Genomic DNA, 23,675 nt, shown 5'->3' with positions numbered 1-23,675 from the left:
GAACAAATACAATTCACACCGCTTCATGTGGCCCGCGGTCCGCAGTTTGAGGACACCTGCATTAGAGTCTCATAAGGAGCCTGCAACCTAGATCCATCCCATGCGGAGTTTACAGAGAGGTTAGTGCTCCTACAGAATCTAATGCCACTGCTGATCTGACAGGAGGTGGAGCTCAGGCTTGATGGGAGAAATAGGGAGTGGCTGTAAATACAGATGCACCTTAGGCTGGCTGGCTTGCCCCTTGTCTCCTGCTGTGCCACTGGGTTCCTAACAGGCCCAGCAGCTGGAGACTGTGCAATTCTATCCAAAGTGCCTCTTAACATCAAAACCATATTACTTATTGTAAATCCTAGTAATCATGTTCAAATTACCTTTTACACTTAATTTCATTTTAAAACATTTTACTTACTTTCACTTAAAACATTTTACTCTTGACTCAATATTTATTGAGTGCCTACTAGAACCAAAGTCGACCTTCTGCTGCCCCATTTTCCCAAGGAGCTTTCTAACTTTCTTTCTTTTTTTTTTTTTTCTTGAGACAGTCTTGCTCTGCCGCCCTGGGTAGAGTGCCATGGCATAATAGCTCACAGTAACTTCAAACTCTTGGGTTTGAGTTATCTTCTTCCCGCCTCCCAGGTAGCTGGGACTACAGGGGCCGGCCACAACGCCCGCTAATTTTTCTATTTTTAGTAGAGAGGAGGTCTGGCTCTGGCTCAGGTTGGTCTCCAACTCTTGAGCTCAAGCAATCCTCCCTCAGCCTCCCAGAGCGCTAGGATTACAGGCGTGAACCACTGCGTCCTGCCTCCCAAAGAGCTTCTAGTTTTCCAACTTTCACTTTAATTTATACATATGAATTTTCACATGCCTTGGTTCTGTGGTTGTCATATGTAGTCCCTGAACCACCTCTAGTAGCAGCAGGAACTCCCTGGAGATTGTTAGAAATTCCAAGTCTTGGGTCCATCTCAAACTCTAGGATTGGTCCCAGTAATCTGTTTAACAAGCTCTCCACGGATTCTGATGCACATTCAAGTTTAAAAACCAAGGTTTTAGTTCCAGGGCTTGGTATTTTTTTTTTTTTCTAAATAGGTCAAAAACCAACACCTGGCCTGTAAACCCACACTTCGTGGAGTACCTATGTCAGGTACACACAATGGGATCCAATAATAACCATCCTCAATTTAATAATTGCCATCACCTGTGATGATGGGCACACTAGTGGTACAATGGTTATGAGACAAAAACAACTAAGGCACCAGCCACATGCACCGAAGCTGGCGGGTTCGAGCCTGGCCCGGCTCAGCTAAACAACAATGACTGCAACAACAACAACAACGAAATAGCCGGGCGTTGTGGTGGGCACCTGTAGGCCCAGCTACTTGGGAGGCTGAGGCCAGAGAATAGCTTAAGCCCAAGAGTTGTGAGGTTGCTGTGAGCTGTGACGCCACAGCGCTCTACCGAGGGCGACATAATAAGACTCTGTTTCAAAAAAAAACAAAACAAAACTGCAATGGATTTTTCTGGGGCTATACCAACCAAAAATGGGCCGGGCTGAGTTCTAGGATGCCGATTCCACCATCTAGACACAGAAGGCACGCTAAGGGTCTAGCTGAGTCAGGGCGGAGCTCGGGTCGAGTCCGGCCCGCGAATCCATCAAACTGGGCTGGAGCCTTTGGTCAGAGGCCACGGCTTGGAAGCCAAGACCGCAGCACACGGTTTTAAGTAAGAGGGGGGCACAGGAGACGACCCCAGGGCAGGGCAGGGCTGGCCAGCTCCGGAGCCGCACCCTCCCGGCCCCAGACGCCGACAGGGCGGAGCCACGCGGCCGCAGCTCCAGCTGAGACGCGCGGCGCGGCGCGGCGCCGGCTGGAGGCTGAGGCGTACGGGGGCTACAACGGGAGCGGCTGCGCCGCCCGGCCGGGTCAACCTCGTGCGCATGCGCGGACCCGGCGCCATTTTGGTGGCCGGGCGCGGAGGTGATTCCACACTGAGGACAACGCGGCGGCCGGGGTGGCAGTGGCAGTGTTCGTGTGCTTGGGTCTGAATCGCCAAGGGAGGAGGCGGTGGAGGAAGAGGTGGCGGCGGCGGCGGTGGTCGTAGCGGTGGCGGAGGAGGCGGGTACGAATCAGCTGCGGGCGGAGACATGGCCAACATCGCGGTGCAGCGAATCAAGAGGGAGTTCAAGGAGGTGCTGAAGAGCGAGGAGGTCAGAAATGAACTCCCAGACGTTCCCCACCCCAGCCCGGGGCGGGCGGGCCCTGCAGGCGGCGACCCCGAGAGCCGCGGGGGTCCCCGGGCGGCCGCCCTTGTGCCTGTTGGGAAGCAGCAGCCTTCCCCTCCTCCTCCCGGGGCCCTGGGACAGCCGGGCTCGCGGGCGGGGGCTCTGGGGAGGAACGCGGTTTGGGGGCTGAGAGGCAGGGGGACACTTCTTGGCGAGACGGGAGCTTGGGAGAGAGGCCCGAGGTGGCAGCAGCTGGAATTGTGGCCGTGGGGTGGGGAGGGAGCAGGCCGAGCCTGAGAAAACCCGGGAACTGGGTTGGGGGAAGGGGAAGGGGAAAGGTGGTAACTGGATCCGGAGAGCTGTGCTGTTCGAAGGCCCGCACTTTAAGGGTATTGTGCCTGACCGCTTGTCAGGCCTCTACTGTCCCTTTCTTAGGGAAGGAGCGATGAGTCCTTAGGTGTTGATGAAAGGAGGACAGAGTTACTTCCTCCTAATTGGGGGTTGGGAGACAAGGGGAGACACAATGGGATACTATCTTAGGAGGGATAAGCAATTTTCACCTGAGATAGGAAATTAATTCCAAATTAGTTCATTATCTTCTTTCCACTTATCCCCCGCCCCAATTTCTAGGCCTTTTTAAAATTGACATCTAAAGGTTTTTCAGTAGGCAAAGACAAATTGTTTGGTGTATTAAAGGCATTTAAATATTTTTACTTAGTAAAAAATAATGGGTGTACGGGTAGCTTATTTTAAAATACTGTTTACAAGTTACAGTTCAGAGTCTCTCCTAAGACAATGCCTCTGTGACTCGTGTTGTGCCATGAAATTTCATTATGATGTCCTTCATAGTTAACTTGATCCTTACTTTTGAGAAGAAGACCTATTAAAAAATGTGTGATTTTGCCAGATTATTACTACATTATTAGATCTCCTTATTAAGTGAATAGGTTTATCCTGACATTTTCAAAAAATTATCTGCAGTTGTTCTTCCTGCAGAATGTATATACAGTAATGCAGGCCACATTTATTTAGATAAGGCAGGTAAGGAGAATTGATTTAAAGTACATTTCATAGTTACGAGTTGAATTACAAAAGTGAATTGTTGTGAGAATATAAAACCATAATTTGTATGTTTTTCTTAGGTTGTATTATTTACTCTCAGTTATTGCTACTGTTAACTAACTGCCATTTGTAGTATGGCTCTTAGTGTCATTTCTTTATACATCAATGCTATGCTTTTTTTAATTCAAAGAATAGGTTTTTGGATTAAATTTCCTTTATCTGACATAAGAAAATAGAGATTCAGAGAAATGAAATTGCTTGTCTGCAAACATACAGCTTTGGAATTTGGATCTAGATCTGCTTGTATTTATATTGTACCACACTGTCATTTCTTGCCAAGGATAGGCATGTTTTTAATTATTTAAAAATAATTGAGCCTGGTTTGTATTACCAGGTAAAGGATTTAAACACAATCTAATTGTTAGTTTAAACTCATTGAAATAAGGGTTACCTATAATTAACTTAAAGATTTACTTGCATTTCAACATGCGTAATATTTTTATTTTAATTTTAAGAGACAGGGTCTTAACTCTGTCACTCAGGCTGGAATGCAGTGCCACAATCATAGCTCACTGTAGCCTTGAACTCTTGGGCTCAAGTAATCTTCCCATTCCAGCCTCTTTAGTCACTGGGACAAAAAGGTATACACCACTCTGCCTAGCTAATTTTGTTGTTGTTGTTCATTTTTTTCTAGAGATGGGGATCTTGCTTTGTTGCCCAGGCTGATCTTGAACTCCTGGCCTCAAGCAATCCTCCTGCTTCCCAAAGTCCTGTAATTACAGATGTGAACCACCATGCCTGGCATCTACATGCCAAAAAAAAAAAAAATATATATATATATATATATATATTTTATAAATATGTAAGTAATCAACATAATCCACTTATAAATATATATATATTTAAAAAATATATATGTATATATATTTTTTGAGACAGAGCCTCAAGCTATTGCCCTGGGTAGAGTGCTGTGGCATCACAGCTCACAGCAACCTCCAATTCCTGGACTCAAGCGAGTCTCCTGCCTCTGCCTCCCAAGTAGCTGGGACTATTGGCACCACCACATTGCCCAGCTATTTTTTGGTTGCAGCACTCATTGTTGTTTGGTGGGCCCAGTCTGAATTCAAACCCCCCAGCTCAGGTGTATGTGGCTGGTGCCTTAGCCGCATATTTTTATATTTTTTAAAATTAAAAAATTTGAACCTCAATGAATAAAATGTGCTTAAATCAATGTATATCCTTTTGCTTCTTATCTTATGCTATATGATACCTCCAGTTTGTTTATATGGTAACTACACTTTAATAATTTTTTCTGGTATATCATAAAGAATGTTTAAGTTTGTGTTGTAAACTTTTCGTAAAAACTACTATTGTGGGCTCGGTGCTTGTAGCACAGCAGGTAGGGCTCCAGCCACATATACCCGATCAGAGCTGGTGGGCTGTTGGACCTGCCAAACAACGACAACTACAACCGACAAAGAACCAGGCATTGTGGCGGGCACCTGTAGTCCCAGGTGCTCGGGAGGCTGAGGCAAGAGAATTGTGTAAGCCCAAGAGCTGGAGGTTGCTGTGAGCCGTGTGACATCATGGCACTCTACCCAGGGCAGTACAGTGAGACTCTGTCTCTACAAAAAAAAAAAGAAAAAAAAATTTTTTCTACCTTTTGATTTAAAGAAAATCGCAAAATTCCTTATCAAAGATGAATGTATCAAGAATTTGAACAATTTTTTTAACAGTAGAAAGGTGTTTTTTGGTGTAGGTTATGTGTGTAACTTACATAAATAGTATGCCTCACTGAGTTCTGGTTTGGGTTGAGTAAAGAAAGTTTATAGATTGGGGGGGAAGTCAAAAGCAAGTAATATTGTTCGGTGGTGCATTTCTTTTTCTTTCTTTCTTTTTTTTTTTTTTTTTGAGATAGGATCTCTCACTTTGTCACCCTCAGTAGAGTGTCATAGCCTCATAGCTCACCACAACCTCAAACTCTTGGGCTCAAGCAATCTTCTTGCCTCAGGCTACGGAGTAGCTGGAACTACAGGTGCCCACCACAACACCTGGCTATTTTTAGTGACAGGGATCTCACTTTTGCTCAGGCTAGTCTAGGAACTCATAAACTCAGTCAGTCCACCCACCTCAGCTTCCCAGAGTGTTAGGATTACAGGTGTGAGCCACTGCGCCTGGCCTTGTATTTCTTGTATTACTTTACTGTTAGTCTCTGTCCATTGGGCATAGCGTTAGATGCTTCTGGGCTCCCCAAAGGGGTGATATACTAGGGGAGCCCAGAAGTGTAAATTATACTCTTATTTTCCAGTAAGCCGTTATTGAACGTATCGATACAGCTTCTTAAGACTTACCTGGTTGGAGAGGTTGGACAAATAAAGGATAGATAAGATGGCTCAGTGCCCATAGCTTAGTGGTCAGTGGCCAGTGGCCGGCCACATACACAGAGGCAGGCAGGTTTGAACCTGCTGCAGGCCTACTGAACAACAACTACAACAAAAAAATAGCCAGGCCCTGTGGCTCAGTGAGTAGGGCGCCAGCCCCATATACTGAGGGTGGTGGGTTCAAACCCAGCCCCAGCCAAACTGCAACAAAAAAATAGCTGGTCATTATGGCGGGCGTCTGTAGTCCCAGCTGCTCAGTAGGCTGAGGCAAGAGAATCGTGTAAGCCCAAGAGTTAGAAGTTGCTGTGAGCCGTGTGACATCATGGCACTCTACGTGAGGCTGGTACAGTGAGACTCTGTCTCTACCAAAAAAAAAAAAAATAGCCAAGCATTGTGGCAGGCGCCTGTAGTCCTAGCTACTTGGGAGGCTGAGGCAAGAGAATCACTTAAGCCCAACGGTTTGAGGTTGCTGTGAACTATGACGCACGGCACTACCCAGGGCGACAGCTTGAGACTCTGACTTAAAAAACAAAACAAAAAAAGGTAATAAAAGGATAGATCAAAGTGCTAGGTGCAGAGTACCATATTTTGCCATGTATAATGTGCTCCCATGTATCATGCATACATGTTTTTTGGACCAAACTGCTAGAGAAAAAATCTTTTATTTTGGTTCAATGCCCATAGCTCAGTGGTTAGGGTGCCAGCCACATACACCAAGGCTGGTGGGTTTGAACCTGGCCCCGACCTGCCAAACAGTAGTGACAACTGCAACAACAACAAAAATCTTTTATTTTAATTATTTTATTTTATTTTATTTATTTATTTGAGACAGAGTCTCATTATGTTGCCCTGGGTAGAGTGCTGTGGTGTCACAGCTCACAGCAACCTCAAACTCTTGGACTTCAGCGATTCTCTTGCCTCAGCTCCCAAGTAGCTGGGACTACAGGCGCCCGCCACAACACCTGACTATTTTTTGGTTGTAGTTGTCATTGTTTGGCAGGCCTGGGCTGGATTCAAACCCTCCAGCTCCAGTGTATGTGGATGGTGCCCTAGCCACTGAGCCTTTTTATTTTATATTTATTTGTTTATTTTGGGATAGAATCTCAAGCTGTCGCCCTGGGTAGAGTGCTGTGGTGTCACAGCTCACAGCAACCTCCAACTCTTGGGCTTAAGCGATTCTCTTGTCTCAGCCCTCCCAAGTAGCTGAGGCTACAGATGTCCACCACAAGGCCTGGCTATTTTTTGGTTGTAGTTGTCGTTGTTTGGCAGGCCTGGCCTGGATTTGAACCCGCCATTCGAACCATTTAGGGTTCGGCGCCTGTGGCTCAAGCGGCTAAGGTGCCAGCCACATATACCTGAGCTGGTGGACTCTAATCCAGCCTGGGCCTGCCAAACAACAATGATGGCTGCAACCAAAAAATAGCTGGTGTACGTGGCTAGCACCCTAGCCGCTGAATTACAGGCACCGAGCCATATATATACTTTTTTGAGACAGAGGCTCACTATGTCGTCCTGGGTAGAGTGCTGTGACATCATGGCTCACAGCAACCTCCAACTCCTGGGCTTAAGCAATTCTCTGGCCTCAGCCTCCCAAGTAGCTGGGACTATAGGCACTTGCCATAACACTCAGCTGTTTTTTGGTTGCAGTTGTCATTGTTGTCTAGCTGGCCCGAGCTGGGTTTGAATTCGCCGGCCTCGGTGTATGTGGCTGGCACCGTAACCACTATGCTGCGGGTGCCGAGCCTATTGTAAATTTTTAATTAAAATTTTTATTTGTTCACATTTAAATACTTGTTTTTTGTATTATAAAGGAATTTTAGCATTTAACAGTGTGGTATTTTATGTAACAGATAATTACAAAATAAGAACAGAAACATGGTACAAGGAATTTTATGTACTGATAGCAAATTTATGAGATATTTCTGCATCATAGAAGGCCAAGAGCTCTTTGCGACTGTCAATATTGTAAGTATGTTGGCCGGGTGTGGTGGCTTATGCCTGTAATCTTAGCACTCTGGGAGGCCCAAGTGGAAGGGGGATTGCCTGAGTTTACAAGTTTGAGACTGCCCTAAGTCAGAGAGAGACCTCGTCTCTAAAACAGAAATAGGCGTTGTGACAGGTGCCTATAGTCCCAGCTACTTGGGAGGCTAAGGCAAGAGAATCGCTTGAGCCCAAGAGTCTGAGGTGGTTGTGAGTTATGACGCCAGAGCACTCTACCCAAGGCAACAAAGTGAGACTCAGTCTCAAAAAAAAAGTACCATTTAGGGTTCGGCGCCTGTGGCTCAAGCGGCTAAGGTGCCAGCCACATATACCTGAGCTGGTGGACTCTAATCCAGCCTGGGCCTGCCAAACAACAATGATGGCTGCAACCAAAAAATAGCTGGGCGTTGTGGCGGTTTCCTGTAGTCTCAGCTACTTGGGAGGTGGAGGCAGGAGAATCGCTTGAGGCCAGGAATTAGAGGTTGCTGTGAGCTGTGATGCCATAGCACTCTACCCAGGGTGACAGCTTGAGGCTCAGTCTCAAAAAAAAAAAAGTCATTTAGGTGGCACCCATAGCTCAGTGGGTCGGGCACTGGCCACATGCACCGAGGCTGGTGGTTTTGAACCCGGCCCAGGACAGCTAAAAACAGCAATGACAACTGCAACGAAAAAAAGAGCCGGTGTTGTGGCAGGAGTTTGTAGTCCCAGCTACTTGGGAGGCTGAGGCAAGAGAATCGCTTAAGCCCAGGAGTTGGAGGTTGCTGTGAGCTGTGATGCCATGACACTCTACTGAAGATGACATAGTGAGACTTTGTCTCAAAAAAATAAAAGTATCTTCTATAATTTCTACATTACCCGTGTCTTCAGAGGAGTCACTTTCCTTATCATAGTAAATTTCCTCACCCTCAGTTTAACCCATGGCATTGCTGATGCCTCATTTTTTTCCCTCAGTGGTAAGATTGGATTTTATTAGACAGAAAGGAATAGAGAAAAAGCAACAAGCATCAGAGCTTCTGGCAAAGAGGAAGACCCAAGTTGGAAGTCTCCCCTGCTGTCTCTCTTCTTTTTTTTAAGGGACAGAGTGTCATTTTATTGCTCTCGGTAGAATACTGTGGCGTCACAACTCACAGCAGCCTCCAACTTCTGGGCTTAGGCTATTCTCTTGCCTCAGCCTCCTGAGTAGCTGGGACTACATACGCCCGCCACAATGACCAGCTATTTCTTTTGTTGCAGTTTGGCCGGGGTCAGGTTTGAACCTGCCACTCTGGGTATAAGGGGCCAGTGCCCTACTCACTGAGCCACAGGTGCCGCCCAAGATGCCTCATTTTTAAAATGATTTCACAGCCACTTCCTTCTTGACACTATTCCATGGTATTAGGATCTAATCACAAACCTGGGTGATGGATGCTTGCTTTTTTTTTTTTTTTTGTAGAGACAAGAGTTTCACTTTATGGCCCTTGGTAGAGTGCCATGGCATCATACAGCTCACAGCAACCTCCAACTCCTGGGCTTAAGCAATTCTCTTGCCTCAGCCTCCCGAGTAGCTGGGACTACAAACTCCTGCCACAACGTCCGGCTATTTTTTGGTTGCAGTTCAGCCGGGGCCGGGTTTGAACCCGCCACCCTCGGTATATGGGGCCGGCGCCTTACTGACTGAGCCACAGGCACCGCCAAGCCCGATGGATGCTTTCTTGATTCTGCTTGTAGGTTTTAAATCATTACCAGCTGACTGCATCCATGATGTCCACTCTTTTCCTCATTAGGACCTTAAATGGCTTGTTTACTGACACATCAAGAGTTTGCAGTTGGCTGGTTAGCCCAACAGTTACAGCAAGTTGGGTTTTCAAGTCTGCTCTGATTGCTTTTGCACTTTGTATGACACAGGCTTTGAAGTGACGGAAAATAAGCAAAGCTGGTGTTTTAGGTAATCCTCCAGGCCTTCATCAGACTTTGTTAAACCAGATTTTCATGCCTTCTTCATTCATCCATCCTTTTTCAGGCACATGGGTAATAACTCCACTTCGAATCTTTTCTTTTGGTAACATTTTTCTTTTTAAGATGATCATAGGTAGTAGTTTTGTCCTGTCTGCACAATAGTCTAGAACAACAGTGAAGTGTGTTTTCTGGCCAGGCGAGGTGGCTCACACCTGTAATCCTAGCACTCTGGGAGGCCTAGGTGGGTAGATTGCCTGAGCTCAGGAGTTCAAGACCAGCCTGAGATAGAGTGAGACCCCGTGTCTAAAAATAGTTGGGCTTTGTGGCAGGTGCCTGTATTCCCAGCTACTTGGGAGTCTGAGACAGGAGAATCGCTTGAGGCCAAGAGTTTGAGGTTGCTCTGAACTATGATAGATGGAGACAATGTGAGACTGTCTTATAAAAAAAAGTCTCATGTCCACTTAGTGTTAGCAGCTACTGTAATTGCTCCTTTGACGTCCACAGTTCTGTTGGATGGCATATGAAATGTGAGTGGGACCTTATCCATATTGTCGATTTGGGATAGGTCATAGTTACAAGTCTTTTGAAGATTGATGACTCAAGAATGAAATTCCAAAGCTTGATTTTCATAGGCTGCTGGTAGTTTGGGGGCAAGTTTTATTCATGTCCCCATGCTCAAACCTTCTTCATAAGGTTAAAGCACCATTTAGGTGTCCCTGAGAAATCATCTGTTTGTGTGGGTGTGTGTGCGCACGCAGTCCTTTTACCCTCTCCTTGTTTCTTGGTCAAAACAGAGATCCCAGTTTGACGCTGCTCTGGAATCCAGGTCTTCTCCTCCTGCTCCATCTCTGACTGCTTTGGAAGTTTCACTCACATTGCCCTCTTTTGTCTTGGCATCTTAAGAAGCTTTTATTCTTATTTCCTTCACGATCTGGTAATAGTCTTTGTAGGAGGAGGTTTAAAGTGTCTTTCGGCAGCTCTTTTATCATCCTGTTTAGCATTTTTTTTTTTTTTGAGACTGTCACTCTGTCACCCTCAGAGTGCTAGAGGGCCCTGGTGTCATAGCTCACAGCAACCTCAAACCCTTGGGCTCAAGCCATTCTCTTGCCTCAGCTTCCTGAGTAGCTGGGACTGCAGGCACCTGCTACAACGCCTGGCTATTTTTAGAAACAGGGTCTTGATCTTCTTGCTTAGGCTGGTCTCAAACTTGTGAGCTCAAGGCAGTCCACCCTCCTTGGCCTCCCAGAGTGCTAGGATTATAAGTGTGAGCCACCGTGCCCAGTTCTTTAGTGTATTTAATAGCTGTTAGCTTTGGCCTAGCTCATGCCTGTAATCCTCGCACTCTGGGAGGTTAAGATGGGTGGGTTGTATGAGCTCAGGAGTTCCAGACCAGCCATAGCAAAGTGAGATCCTGTCTTTACTAAAATAGAAAAACTAGCCCAGCATTGTGGCAGGTGCCTGTCATCCCAGCTACTTAGGAGGCTGAGGCAAGAGGATGGCTCAAACCCCAGAGTTTGAGGTTGCTGTGAGCTATGAGGCCATGGAATTCTACCCAGGGCGACAGAGTAAGAAACTTTGTTCCCCCCCAAAACATAAACAAAACCCCAAAAACTGTTAGCTTAAAGCTTACAGTAAACAAAAACTGTTTTGACATTTTCCAAAAATATTTATTATAAAAATGGCTTGTATCAGGGCGACACCTGTGGCTCAAGGGGTAGAGCGCTGGTCCCATATGCCAGAGGTGGCGGGTTCAAACCCAGCCCCGGCCAAAAAAAAAAAAAAAAAAAAAAAATGGCTTGTATCAGTTAGCTCCCACCTCAAATACACACAGAGAAATACGTCACTGTTCATTGGCCAAAAATGCTTTTGTTGGAAGTTTCTCACAAGTTTAACAAAACTGATTACCACATTCCAGGCTATTATTTTGCATACAGATACTACTTTCTAGGGCAGCGGTTCTCAACCTGTGGGTCGTGACCCCAGGAACTGTATTAAAGGGCCACAGCATTAGGAGGGCTGAGAACCACTGTTCTAGGGGTATACTCTTAACACATAAGCATGCATAAAATGATTAAAAACATACATTGATATGGGAGGCACCCATAGTTCAGTGGGTAGGGTGCTGGCCACATACACTGAGACTGTCGGGTTTGAACCCAGCCCAGGCCAACTAAACAATGATGACAATTGCAAAAAATAGCCAGGTATTGTGGCAGGCACCTGTAGTCCCAGCTACTTGGGAGGCTGTGACAAGAGAATCGCTCAAGCCCAAGAGTTTGAGGTGGTTGTGAGCTGTGATGCCACAGCACTCTATTGAGGCAACAATGTGAGAATCCATCTCAAAAAAAAAAAAATCATAGATATGGAATTAGCACTATGCACGTGTAATGCCTACCCTTATTTTCCTAAAAAAAAAAAAGAAACTGGGTAAAAGTGTGCATTATACATGCCAAAATACGTTAAATGCTGTGGGAGTTTTGAGGGTATGTGTATGGAGTCAGGTTCTTGAGTTGGGTGCTAAAAAAAAGTTAAGATCTCAAATTTCAGGAGGCAGTCTCAAAGGAATTATAAGAATATTTAAATGTATAAGTAAATGATCTTTTCTGTAGAACCCTGAGTTGGAACTAGGGAGCAGAGAGATTATTGATAAAATTAGTTAAACACATTTACATGGCTCAGCACCCATAGCTCAGTGGTTAGGGAGCTGGCCACATGACCCAGGGCTGGTGGGTTCCAACCTTGCCAGGGCCTGCTAAACAACAATGACGATAATAACAGAAAAATAGCCAGACATTGTGGTGAGCGCCTGTAGTCCCAGCTAGTGGGAGGCTGAGGCAAGAGAATTGCTTAAGCCCAAGAGTTGGAGATTGCTAAAAGCTGTGAGGCCATGGCACTCTACCCAGGGTGACATAATTATGAGACTCTGTCTCAAAAAAACAAACACATTTATGTGTTAAGAACAGAAAGATGGCTTGGGCAGCTAGAGCACTAGCCACATACACCAGAGCTAGTGGGTTCGAATTCAGCCGGGGCCTGCCAAACAACGACAATGCAACAACAACAACAAAAATAATAGCTGGGCATTGTGGCGGGCGCCTGTAGTCCTAGGTACTTGGGAGGCTGACGAAAGAGAATTGCTTAAGCCCAAGAGTTGGAGGTTGCTGTGAGCTGTGGCTGTGACGCCATGGCAGTCTACCTAGGGCGACAGCATGAGACTGTGTGTCAAAAAAAAACCCACAAAAAAAGACAGAAAGTTGAACAGCTCTCACAAAGTTGGACAGCTCTTACATACTCCAACATATTTATAGTTGTGGAGATAGCACTCACATCAAAAAACAGACCATTACAAGCAATCGTAAGAACCTCCTGCCTTGGGCGGAGCCTGTGGCTCAAGGAGTAGGGCGCCGGTCCCATATGCCGGGTGGTGGGTTCAAACCCAGCCCCAGCCAAAAACCACAAAAAAAAAAAAAAAAAAGAACCTCCTGCCTTAGCCTCCTATAGTGCTTGGATTACAGGTAAGAGCTATCATGACTGGATAAGAACCTCCTTCCTTCCTTTCTTTCTTTCTTTCTTTTTTTTGGAGACAGTCTCACTTTGACCCCCCTGGTCAAGTGTCATGGGGTCACAGCTCACAGCGACCTCAAACTCTTGGGCTCAAGCGATTCTCTTGCCTCAGCCTCCCAAGTAGCTGGGACTACAAGCGTCCGCCACAAGGCCCAGCTATTTTTTTTTTCTTTTTCCTCAGACCGTTAAGTTAATGAGCCCGGCTATTTTTTTTTAGAGATGAAGTCTACCTCTGGCTCCGATTGGTCTCAAACCTATGAGCTCAGGAACCCGCCTTAGCCTCCCAGAGTGTTAGGATTATAGACACGAGCCAAGAACCTCCTTTGTTTTCTAGTTATTTTCCTAACTTCCAGTAGCAGAGATTAGTTTTGAGTATATTTGAATAAAAGATATAATTTTTTTTTTTTTTATTATTTTTTTTTTTTTGTAGAGACAGAGTCTCACTGTACCGCCCTGGGGTAGAGTGCCGTGGCGTCACACAGCTCACAGCAACCTCTAACTCTTGGGGTTCTGCGATTCTCTTGCCTCAGCCTCCCGAGCAGCTGGGACTACAGGCACCCGCCAGAACGCCCGGCTATTTTTTTGTTGCAGTTTGGCCGGGGCCGGGTTTGAACCCGCCATCCTCGGCATATGGGGCCGGCGCCCTACTCACTGAGCCACAGGCGCCGCCCAAAAGATATAATTTTAAAGGTTTTCAAAAGATGCTTTTTTAAATCTTTGTTAAATAATATAATGGAGGCTCAGTGCCTGTGGCTCAAGCGGCTAAGGCGCCAGCCACATACACTTGAGCTGGCGCGTTCGAGTCCAGCCCGGGCCCAACAGTGACAATACAACAACAACAACAAATAATAGCTGGGCGTTGTGGCGGGCGCCTGTAGTCCCAGCTACTTGGGAGGCGGAGGCAGGAGAATCACTTGAGCCCAGGAGTTGGAGGTTGCTGTCAGCTATGATGCCATAGCACTCTACCTAGGGCGACAGCTTGAGGGTCTGTCTCGAGGCTCTGTCTCAAAAAAATAAAAAATGAAAATAAAATGGAGTCTTAGAAAATGTGCTAAAATGCATTGAATGTTAGTGCTAAAAGAAACCTTACATCTAAGCCAAGCTTCTCTGTCATCTGTAAGATCAGGAAACGGAAGCTCAAAGAGGTTGATTATTACTCAGCCACACAGAAATGGTTAACGGTGGGTGAACCTAGGCTTTTTGCATACCATTCTACTCCAGCTATAGTAGTTGTGTTTTGGAACTTTTTTTTTTATCATAAATAGTACTTTGCTGAATGCTAACAGAGCTGTATATACAAAAGGAATGATAATTTAATATTGTTTAAGTGTATCTTCCTTTTTTCCTCTTAGAGTGAAAATTTAAACTTGCCAGGAAATAGATATTTAACTCCTAAAGGGTAATACAGTAAATTTCACTTAGCGCTTAGCAGTCTGGGTTTTGGAATTAGATTTTCTTTCTTTTTTTTTTGCGGTTTGTGGCCAGGGCTGGGTTTGAACCCACCACCTCTAGCATATGGGGCCGGCACCCTGCCCCTTTGAGTCACAGGAGCCACCCTGGAATTAGATTTTCTTTGAGTCCTGGCTTTTCTACTTAATACCTGAAGTACTGACTATATTTCAATTTTCTGTCTTTACTATAAAATGTGGGAAGATTAGGCGACTCTTTATAGTGATTAGAGCAATGCTTAGGACCTTATTTAAAAGTTTAGTAAAACGTGGCCAGGTGAGGTGGCTTACGTTTATAATCCTAGCACTCTGGGGGGCTGAGGCAGGTGGATTGCCTGAGCTTACGGGTTCAAGAACAGCTTGAGCAAGAGCAAGACCTTGTCTCTAAAAATAGCCAGGTGTTGTGGCTGGTGCTTATAGTCCCAGCTACTTGGGAGGCTGAGGCAAGACAATAGATTGAGCCTAAGAGTTTGAGGTTGAGCTGTGATGCCATAGTACTCTACTGAGGGCAACAAAGTGAGACTTTGTCTCCAAAAAAAAAAAAAAAAAAAAAAAACACCAAAAGTTGGGTAAATGGATAGCTGTTCAATGTCAAAATTAGCTATGTTTTCATATTTTGTTTTGCTTGCTATTCTTGGATCATAAATGTTTCCTTTAGTGGTTTTTGGTAATTGCTTTATGTGAATTTGCCTCAGGAAATGACATATGATGAGGGGTATAGTAATTCTGACAGTGTTTCTTTGTCATCTATACAACCAGTGGGGCTGGTGGCCAAGTAGTCCTTCCTTGTCCATAGTTTTGCTTTTTGTTGTTCCATTTACCTGAGGTCAGCTGTGCTCTGAAAACAGGTGAGCATAGTACAATAAGATATTTTGAGAGAGACAGCACATTCACATAACTTTTATTACACTATATTATTACTGTTGTTGTTACTCTTATTGTGCCTTACTTATCATAAGTATGTTTGTATAGGAGAAGACATAGTATACATGGTGCTCCGTACTGTCCATGGTTTCAGGCATCCACTGAGGGTCTTGAAATGTTTCTCCTACAGATAAGGAAAAGGACTATACAAAGGAGTATAAGTGGGCCTTTTTCTCAAGGTGTTAGTTAATCTTTTTTTAGGAGACAGTTATAAATTGGAGAAAAGTTTGTATTAAAATATAGATTTTCGGCTCGGTGCCTGTAGCTCAGCGGCTAGGGTGCTGCCACATACACTGGAGCTGGCAGATTTGAATCCAACCCTCGCCTGCCAAGCAACAATGACAACTACAATCAGAAAATGGCCGGGCATTGTGGGGGGTGCCTGCAGTCCCAGCTACTTCAGAAGCTGAGGCAAGAGAATTGCTTAAGCCCAAGAGTTAGAGTTTGCTGTAAGCTGTGACGTCTTCACGCTCTACCCAGGGCCACAGCTTAAGGCTCTGTCTCAATAAAATAAAATGTAAATTTTTATTAACACAGAGTTTAGGTTATTTTTCATTTTTCTTTCTTTTTTTTTTTTTTGAGACAGTCTCACTTTGTCACAATCAGTAGTGTCTCATCTCACAGCAACCTCAAACTCTTGGGCTTAAGTGATCCTTTTGCCTCAGCCTTCTGAGTAGCTGGGACTACAGGTGCCTGCCACAACGCCTGGCTATTTTTTTGTTGTTGTAGTTGTCATTGTTGTTTAGCAGTCCCGGACCGGGTTTGAACCTGCCTGTCCCAGCTTATGTGGCTGGTGCCCTAACCACTGAGCTATGGGCACTGAGCCTGTTTTTGATTTCTTGACATTGCTCTGGCATCCTGGAACTAGACCAAGGAATTCAGATTCTAATTCTATGGTATGTAACCTTGGATTCCTTTGTAAATCTCTTTTCAGAATTGGGTTTTGGAAGCTAGAAAGTAGCTGGTTGCATTTTACATCCATGTGATTTTCTTTTGTAGTTCTGAAAGAGTGGGAGAACTTTATTTCATTCAATACTGTTTTTCTCTTTAGTTTTTGCTTTTACTGTATAGTTAGAGTAATTACTACCTGTAGTTGAAAGCCTATTGACATTTTATACTACACAGTAGAACCTCCGTAGTCGATCACCTCCTTAAGTTGACCTAATTTTCATAGACCAAATATGCATGCACCACAAGTAATGTATCAGTGCAATTGGCCTACTTCCACCTCTCTATGTTGACCAGTTTGTTATAGTCTCTCGGGTGTTCAACTTAAAAGGTTCTACTGTGTATGGCAGTTTTATGAAATTGATGTTATTCTTGTTCTTAGATCTGAAAGTTGTAGCTGTGAAGAAATTAACCTCGTATCAAGTAACTTGGTGGAATAGAGTTTGAAATCAGGTCCCTGCCTCCCAAACATTACTGATTAATTATGGTTGAGAGGGCGGCGCCTGTGGCTCAGCGGGTAGGGCGCCGGCCCCACATGCCGAGGGTGGTGGGTTCAAACCCGGCCCCGGCCAAACTGCAACAAAAAAATAGCCGGGCGTTGTGGCGGGCGCCTGTAATCCCAGCTACTTGGGAGGCTGAGGCAAGAGAATCGCCTAAGCCTAGGAGTTGGAGGTTGCTGTGAGCCGTGTGACGCCACGGCACTCTACCAAGGGTGATAAAGTGAGACTCTGTCTCTACAAAAAAAAAAAAAAAAATTATGGTTGAGAGAGTAGCTTATACTCATATCTGCTACTTATTCCCTACACATTCTTATTTTCTTATTTATTACTTTTTTTTTTTTTTTGCAGTTTTTGGCCAGGGTTGGGTTTGAACCCACCACCTTCAGCATATGGGGCTGGCCCCCTACTCCTTTGAGCCACAGGTGCTGCTCCTTTTTTTTGATAAAGGGTCTTACTCTGTCTCCTGGATTAGAGTGCAGTGGTATTATCATAGCTCACTGTAACTTGAAACTCCTGGGCTTGAACCATCCTGTTACCTCATTCTTCCAAGTGGCTGGGACTACAAGTGTGTGCCACACCACCAGGCTAGTTTTTCTGTTTTTTGTAAAGATGTGGTCTCGCTTTTGCTCAGCCTGATCTGGTACTCTTGGCCTCAAGCAGTCCTCCCTCCTCAGCCTCCCAACGCCACCATGCCCAGCCTCTATACACTTTTTTTTTTTTGAGGCAGAGTCTCAGTTTGTTGCCCTCCGTAGATTGCTCTGGCGTCACAACTCATGGCAACCTCAAACTCTTGGGCTCCAGTGATTCTTTTGCCTCAGCCTCCCTAGTAGCTGGGACCATAGGCACCCTTCACAACACTTGGCTGGTTTTAGAGATGGGGTTTTGCTCTAGCTCAGGCTGATCTTGAACTCAAGAGTTCAGGCAATCCTGCTACTTTGGCCTCCCAGAGTGCTAGGATTACAGGCGTGAGTCACTGTGCCAAGCAGTCTACCCATTATTATTAACTGTTGTTGTTGTTTTTAGAGACAGAGTCTTAGTTTGTCGCCCTCGGTAGAGCGCTGTGTCGACACAGCCCAAGAGCAACCTCAAACTCTTGGGCTTAAGTAATTCTCTTACCTCAGCCTCCCAAGTAGCTGGGAGTTGACTGGCATCTACACATTATTTTTAAAGATTTTTTTTTAAATTATGAAATATTTTGTGCTTAGCAGTTAAAAAATAATACCTGAACACCTTTTTGTCTGTGGTTCCTATTTATTATTTATTTATTTTTTTGAGATAGAGTCTCACTTTGTCACCTTTGGTAGAGTGCTATGGGCATCACAGCTCACAGCAACCTCAAATTCTTGGGCTTAAGCGATTTTCTTGCCTCCACATCCCAAGTAGCTGGGACTACAGGCACTCTCCACAACACCCGGCTATTTTTTGGTTTAGTTGTCATTGTTTGGCAGGCCGAGGTTGGATTCAAACCCGTCAGCCTTAGTGTATGTGGCTGGCTCCCTAGCTGCTTGAGCTATAATAGGCGTCGAGCCTGTGGTTCCTATTTAATCGATTTAAATCTTCTCATACTCGGTTACCCTTCCTCTTTCAAATAAAATAAAACACAGAGGTGAAGCTCATTTTATAACTTTTTCCTCTGTTCTATTTTTCTTCCTTTTTAGGAGTAACCACTCTGTGACTGTTGTTCTCTTTCATGTTTTATAAGCTATTAATAGCATAATGTCTTCCCATAAAAACACATTTTACTGCTTTTGTAAAGCTTTAAAAAATTTTTTTACAGGTGATTATAATACTCCATCTCTTTTAGAAACTTTTTCTCTCGGGGCGGTGCCTATGGCTAAAAGGGGTAGGGCACCGGCTCCATATGCATGAGGTGGTGGGTTCAAACTCAGCCCCGGCCAAAAACTGCAGGGAAAAAAAAAAGAAATGCAAATTAGAAACTTTTTCTCTCAGTATTTTTATTTTATTTTATTTCAGTTTTCGGCCGGGGCTGGGTTTGAACCCACCACCTCTGGTATATGGGGCCGGCACCCTACTCCTTTGAGCCACAGGCACCACCCTTATTTTTTTTATTTTATTTTAGTTATTTGTTTTGTTTGAAACAGAGTCTTGATCTGTTGCCTGGGCTAGAATGTCTGGGCCTCAAGTCTAGCTTACAGCAGTTTAGCAATCCTCCTGCCTCAGCATTCTGAGTAGACTCTTAGCATTATGTTTAAAGATTTATGTGTGACTGGGAGACCGAGGCAGGTAGTTTGCTTGAGCTCACTAGTTCCAAAATCTGCCTGAGCAACAGTGAGACCCTGTCTCTTAAAAAAAAAAAATAACCGGTTGTTGTGGCCAGTGCCTGTGTTCCCAGCTACTTGGGAGGGAGGCTGAGGCAAGAGGATACCTTGAGCCCAAGAGTTTGAGGTTGCTGTGAGCTAAGATGGCACTCTACTGAGGGTGACAAAGTACAACTCTGTCTTAAAAAAAAAATTATGTGTGATAATATGTGTAGTGCTAGTTCTTTAAATTACATTGTATTCCACTTTGCAGTTTGAAAATTTTATTATACTATTTATGGCATTTAATTCCGACTTTTAGCTATTGTAAAAATATGTATTGAACATAATTTTAAATGTTTTTAGGGGCCGTATAAGAGGTTTTCTAGGAAGTAGAATTGCAGGATCTGAGTATATTTTCAGTTTCTGTATGACTAGATACTGCTTAGCACTGTTCTCCACATGATCATATCAATTTACACTGCCACTAACAGTATATAAAAGAATTCTGGTGAATTGATTTTGTACGACTTAGATATTTGCCTCTACATGGATGTGAAATGGTAGCTTATTTTAATTTTTATTTCCCTTGTCAGTAGAGATACTGGCATAATTTTGAATTTATTGTGTTATTTTGTTTAAGTATCTACATTCTTGCAGTTTTTTTTTTTTTTTTTTTGGCCTGGGCTGGGTTTGAACCCACTACCTCCAGCATATGGAGCCCGGCACCCTACTCCGTTGAGCCACAGGTGCTGCCCTAAGTGTTTACATTCTTTACGCCATTTTGTAAAAAATTGGTTGGTATGTATTTTTTTTTCTTATTTGTAGAGATTTTTATTCATATAATTCTTTCATTATGTATTTTGATTTTTAATTTTGTCTTAACTTTTTTTTTTTTTTTTGAAAAAGAGCCTCAATCTATCAGCCTGGATAGAGTGCTGTGGCATCACAGCTAACAGCAATCTCCAGCTCTTAGGTTTAGGTGATATTCTTGCCTCAGCCTCCCAAGTAGCTGGGACTGTAGGTACCCACCACAACGCCTGACTATTTTTTGTTGCAGTTTGGCCAGTGCTGGGTTAGAACCAGCCACCCTTGGTATATGGGGTTGGTGCCCTACTCCCTGAGCCACAGGAGCTGCCCCTTCCTACCCTCCACCCCTTCCCTGGCTATTTTTTTTTTTTGTTGTAGTAGTCATTGTTGTTTGGCAGGCCCGGGCTAGATTTGAACCCACCAGCTCTGGTGTATGTGACTGGTACCTTAGCTGCTTGAGCTGCAGGCGCCGAGCCTTTTTTTTTTTTGAGACAGTCTCATTGTGTCGCCCTCAATAGAGTGCTGTGCTGTCACAGCTCACAGCAACCTCTTAATCTTGGCCTTAAGCAATTCTCTTGCCTCAGTCTCCTGAGTAGCTGGCTCTACAGGTGCCCGCCACAACACCTGGCTATTTTTTGTTGCTGTTGTTTTTGCAGTTGTCATGGTTGTTTAGCAGGCCTGGGCTGGGTTCGAACCTGCCAGCCTCTGTGTATGTGGCCTGTGCCCTACCCACTAAGCTATGGGCACCGCCTTGTCTTAACTGTTTTATCTTCTTTTTATTGAAATTGTGGTTGAACACACATAACATAAAATTTGCCATCTTAACCATTTTAGAGTGTACAGTTGATTGGCATTAAGTACATTCACATTGTTGTGTAGCCATCGCCACCATCCATCTCCAGAACTCTTTCATCTTGTAAAATTGATGCTCTACCCATTAACACTAATTCTCTACTCCCTCTGTCACCCAGCTCCTGGTAAAAAACCATTCTACTTTATGAATTTTACTACTCTATCATACAGTATTTGTCCTTTTATGACTGCCTTGTTTTACTTAAGTTTGTCCTATGTCTTGTCTTATAGAAGTTCAATTTTGAAGTAATCAAATTATATCTTTCCTTATGATGTGTTTTTTTGGTTCTTAAAAATGAATTGATTCTGGGCGGTGTTCGTAGCTCAGTGGGTAGGGCGCCCACCACATGTACCAGGGCTGTTGGGTTTGAACCTGGCCCCGGACAGCTAAAAAAACAAACAAAAAAAATGAATTGATTCTTTTAACTTCTGTTCTCAGGCCTCTCTCTCTACCTTGTCATTGAAACTATTCACTCAGACATTACTAGTATCTTCCCAGTTGTCACATACAGAATAACTTCTCAGCAATCATCCATGTTGTACATCTTTCTTTAACATTTCCATTTCCATCTTAAACTATCCTATTTTGGTTGCTCTGATACTGTTCTGATTTTTCTTTGAACTCTGTTACTACCCTTTATAAAACGTTATCAGTGATTCCACCCTCCATTGTCATTTTATCTCTAAAATCTTTTATTTTATTTTATTTTTTAGACAGAGTCTCTCTCTTACCCTCAGTAGAGTGCCATGTTCTCATAGCTCACAGTAACCTCAAACTCTTGGGCTCCAGTGATTCTCTTGCCTTTGCCTCCCAAGTAGCTGGGGTTACAGGCGCCTACCACAATGTCCAGCTATTTGTAGAAACAGGGTCTCACTCTGGCTCAGGCTGGTCTTGAACCATGAGCTCAGGCAGTCTACCCGCTTTGGCCTCCCAAGTGCTAGGATTTCAGGCATGGGCCACTGTGCCCAGCCCCTAAAATCTTTTTGTTTAAGTCTGATTTTTATACCTCAGACTATTTGTATTAAAATCATTTGTTACACTTATTTTTCTGCCTTCAGTCTCTCCCAGCCTCTCTGTTAAACCCTTGTGGTACCATGCCACTAGATTTAATTTTAATTTTAATTTATTTATTTTTTAGAGACAAGAGTTTCACTTCGTCACCCACGGTAGAGTGCTGTGGCGTCACACAGCTCACAGCAATCTCCAGCTCTTGGGCTTAGGTGATTCTCTTGCCTCAGCCTACAGGCATCTGCCACAACGCCCGGCTATTTTTTGTTGCAGTTGACTGGGACTGGGTTTGAACCCGCCACTCTTGGTATATGGGGCTGGCACTCTAGTAACTGAGCCATAGGCGCCACCCACTAGATTTAATTTTTACAATATGATCTTATGTTGTCGTTTCTTTTAGGTTCTCTATTGCCTGTTGTGTATTGTACTGTTGTTATCACTTACCTTTCCTAATCTGTACACTTGTATACCTATGTATACCTCATATTCTCACTTTCCCTCAAACTTTTAGCAGTATAAAATTGTTTGCTGTTTAGTTCTGTCTGGACTAAGCCCTTACTCTTTTCTTTGTCTTTCTTTTTTTTTCTTGGGACAGGGTCTTCCTGTGTTGCCCTGGCTAGAGTATGGTGGCATCATCATAGCTCACTGCGACCTTCCAACTCTTGGGCTCAGGTGGTTGGTCCTCTTGCCTCAGCCTCCCAAGTAGCTGAGACTGCAGGTGTGTGCCTCCATGCCAGGCTAATTTTTCTATTTTTTTAAGAGACTGGTCTCAAGTGATCTTCCTGCCTTGGTCTCCCAAAGTGGTGGGATTATAGGTGTGACAACTGCATTTGGCTTTTCTTTCCTTTTTGAAACTTAATTAGTATTAATTATCCTTAAATGTCACCCCTTATAAACCTTTCTTCCTTTTTTTTTTTTGTAGAGACAGAGTCTCATTTTATGGCCCTCGGTAGAGTGCCGTGGCATCACACAGCTCACAGCAACCTCCAACTCCTGGGCTTAAGTGATTCTGTTGCCTCAGCCTCCCGAGTAGCTGGGACTACAGGCGCCCGCCACAACACCCAGCTATTTTTTGGTTGCAGTTCAGCCGGGGCCAGGTTTGAACCCGCCACCCTCGGTTTATGGGGTCCGCGCCCTACCAACTGAGCCACAGGCGCCGCCCTCCTTTTTTTTTTTTTTTTGAGAGTCTCACTTTGTCGCCCTTGGTGGAGTGCTGTCGTGTCATAGCTCACTGCAACCTTAAACTCTTGAGCTCAAGTGATCCTTTTGTCTCGGCCTCCCAAGTAGCTGGAACTATAGGCACCCACCACAATGCCTGGCTGTTGTTTTTAGAGATGGGATCTTGCTCTTGCTCTTGTTCAGGCTGGTCTGGAATTTCTGAACTCAAGCATTTCTCCGGCTTTGGACTCCCAGAGTTCTAGGATTACAGTCGTGAGCTACTGCGCCCAGCCTTTTTTTTTTTTTTTTTTTTTTGCGCATGACAGACCCTTGTTATGTGGCCCAGGCTGAAGTGCAGTGGGTGGTCCTAGCTCATCGTAACCTTGCTCTTCAGCCTTCTAAGTAATTAGGCCTACAGGTGAGTGGTATGTGCAGAGTATCCTTGGGTATATGGATGAAATTTTGGGTGTTTACTTTGTTAGGTTTTTGTATCTGCTGATAGTTGCTGTGTGAATCATTGAGGGCACATCTTAACATTTCCCATTGCTAAGCACATTGCCTAAGCAGGAGACATTTAAGGTTTTTCTTAAGCTCTAGGGAGCTCAACTTCAATCACAAAAAAAGTTTT

The 23,675-nt window shown here is 44.4% G+C and overlaps 1 protein-coding gene across 9 annotated transcripts in view; it reads left to right on the top strand.

Annotated features, from left to right (window-relative positions):
* The first annotated feature begins 1,853 nt into the window (after positions 1-1,853).
* UBE2K (ubiquitin conjugating enzyme E2 K) overlaps positions 1,854-23,675 on the top strand; it is a 68,766-nt gene continuing 46,944 nt past the window's right edge. For 2 of the 9 annotated variants that reach the window (XM_053578160.1, XM_053578157.1), the window contains exon 1: positions 1,863-2,203. In XM_053578160.1, coding sequence (XP_053434135.1) covers positions 2,141-2,203 — 63 coding nt within the window. In that variant the 5' untranslated portion in view covers positions 1,863-2,140. Of the gene's footprint in view, positions 2,204-23,675 lie in introns of all 9 variants that reach the window. The other 7 variants (XM_053578158.1, XM_053578156.1, XM_053578155.1 and 4 more) reach the window with 7 other exon arrangements.

The sequence above is a fragment of the Nycticebus coucang genome, chromosome 23, assembly GCF_027406575.1.
Source record: "Nycticebus coucang isolate mNycCou1 chromosome 23, mNycCou1.pri, whole genome shotgun sequence".
In the NCBI taxonomy this organism is placed as follows: Eukaryota; Metazoa; Chordata; class Mammalia; order Primates; family Lorisidae; genus Nycticebus; species Nycticebus coucang.
Note: the sequence above shows the minus strand (reverse complement) of the source record. Positions and strands in the feature narration are given on the sequence as shown.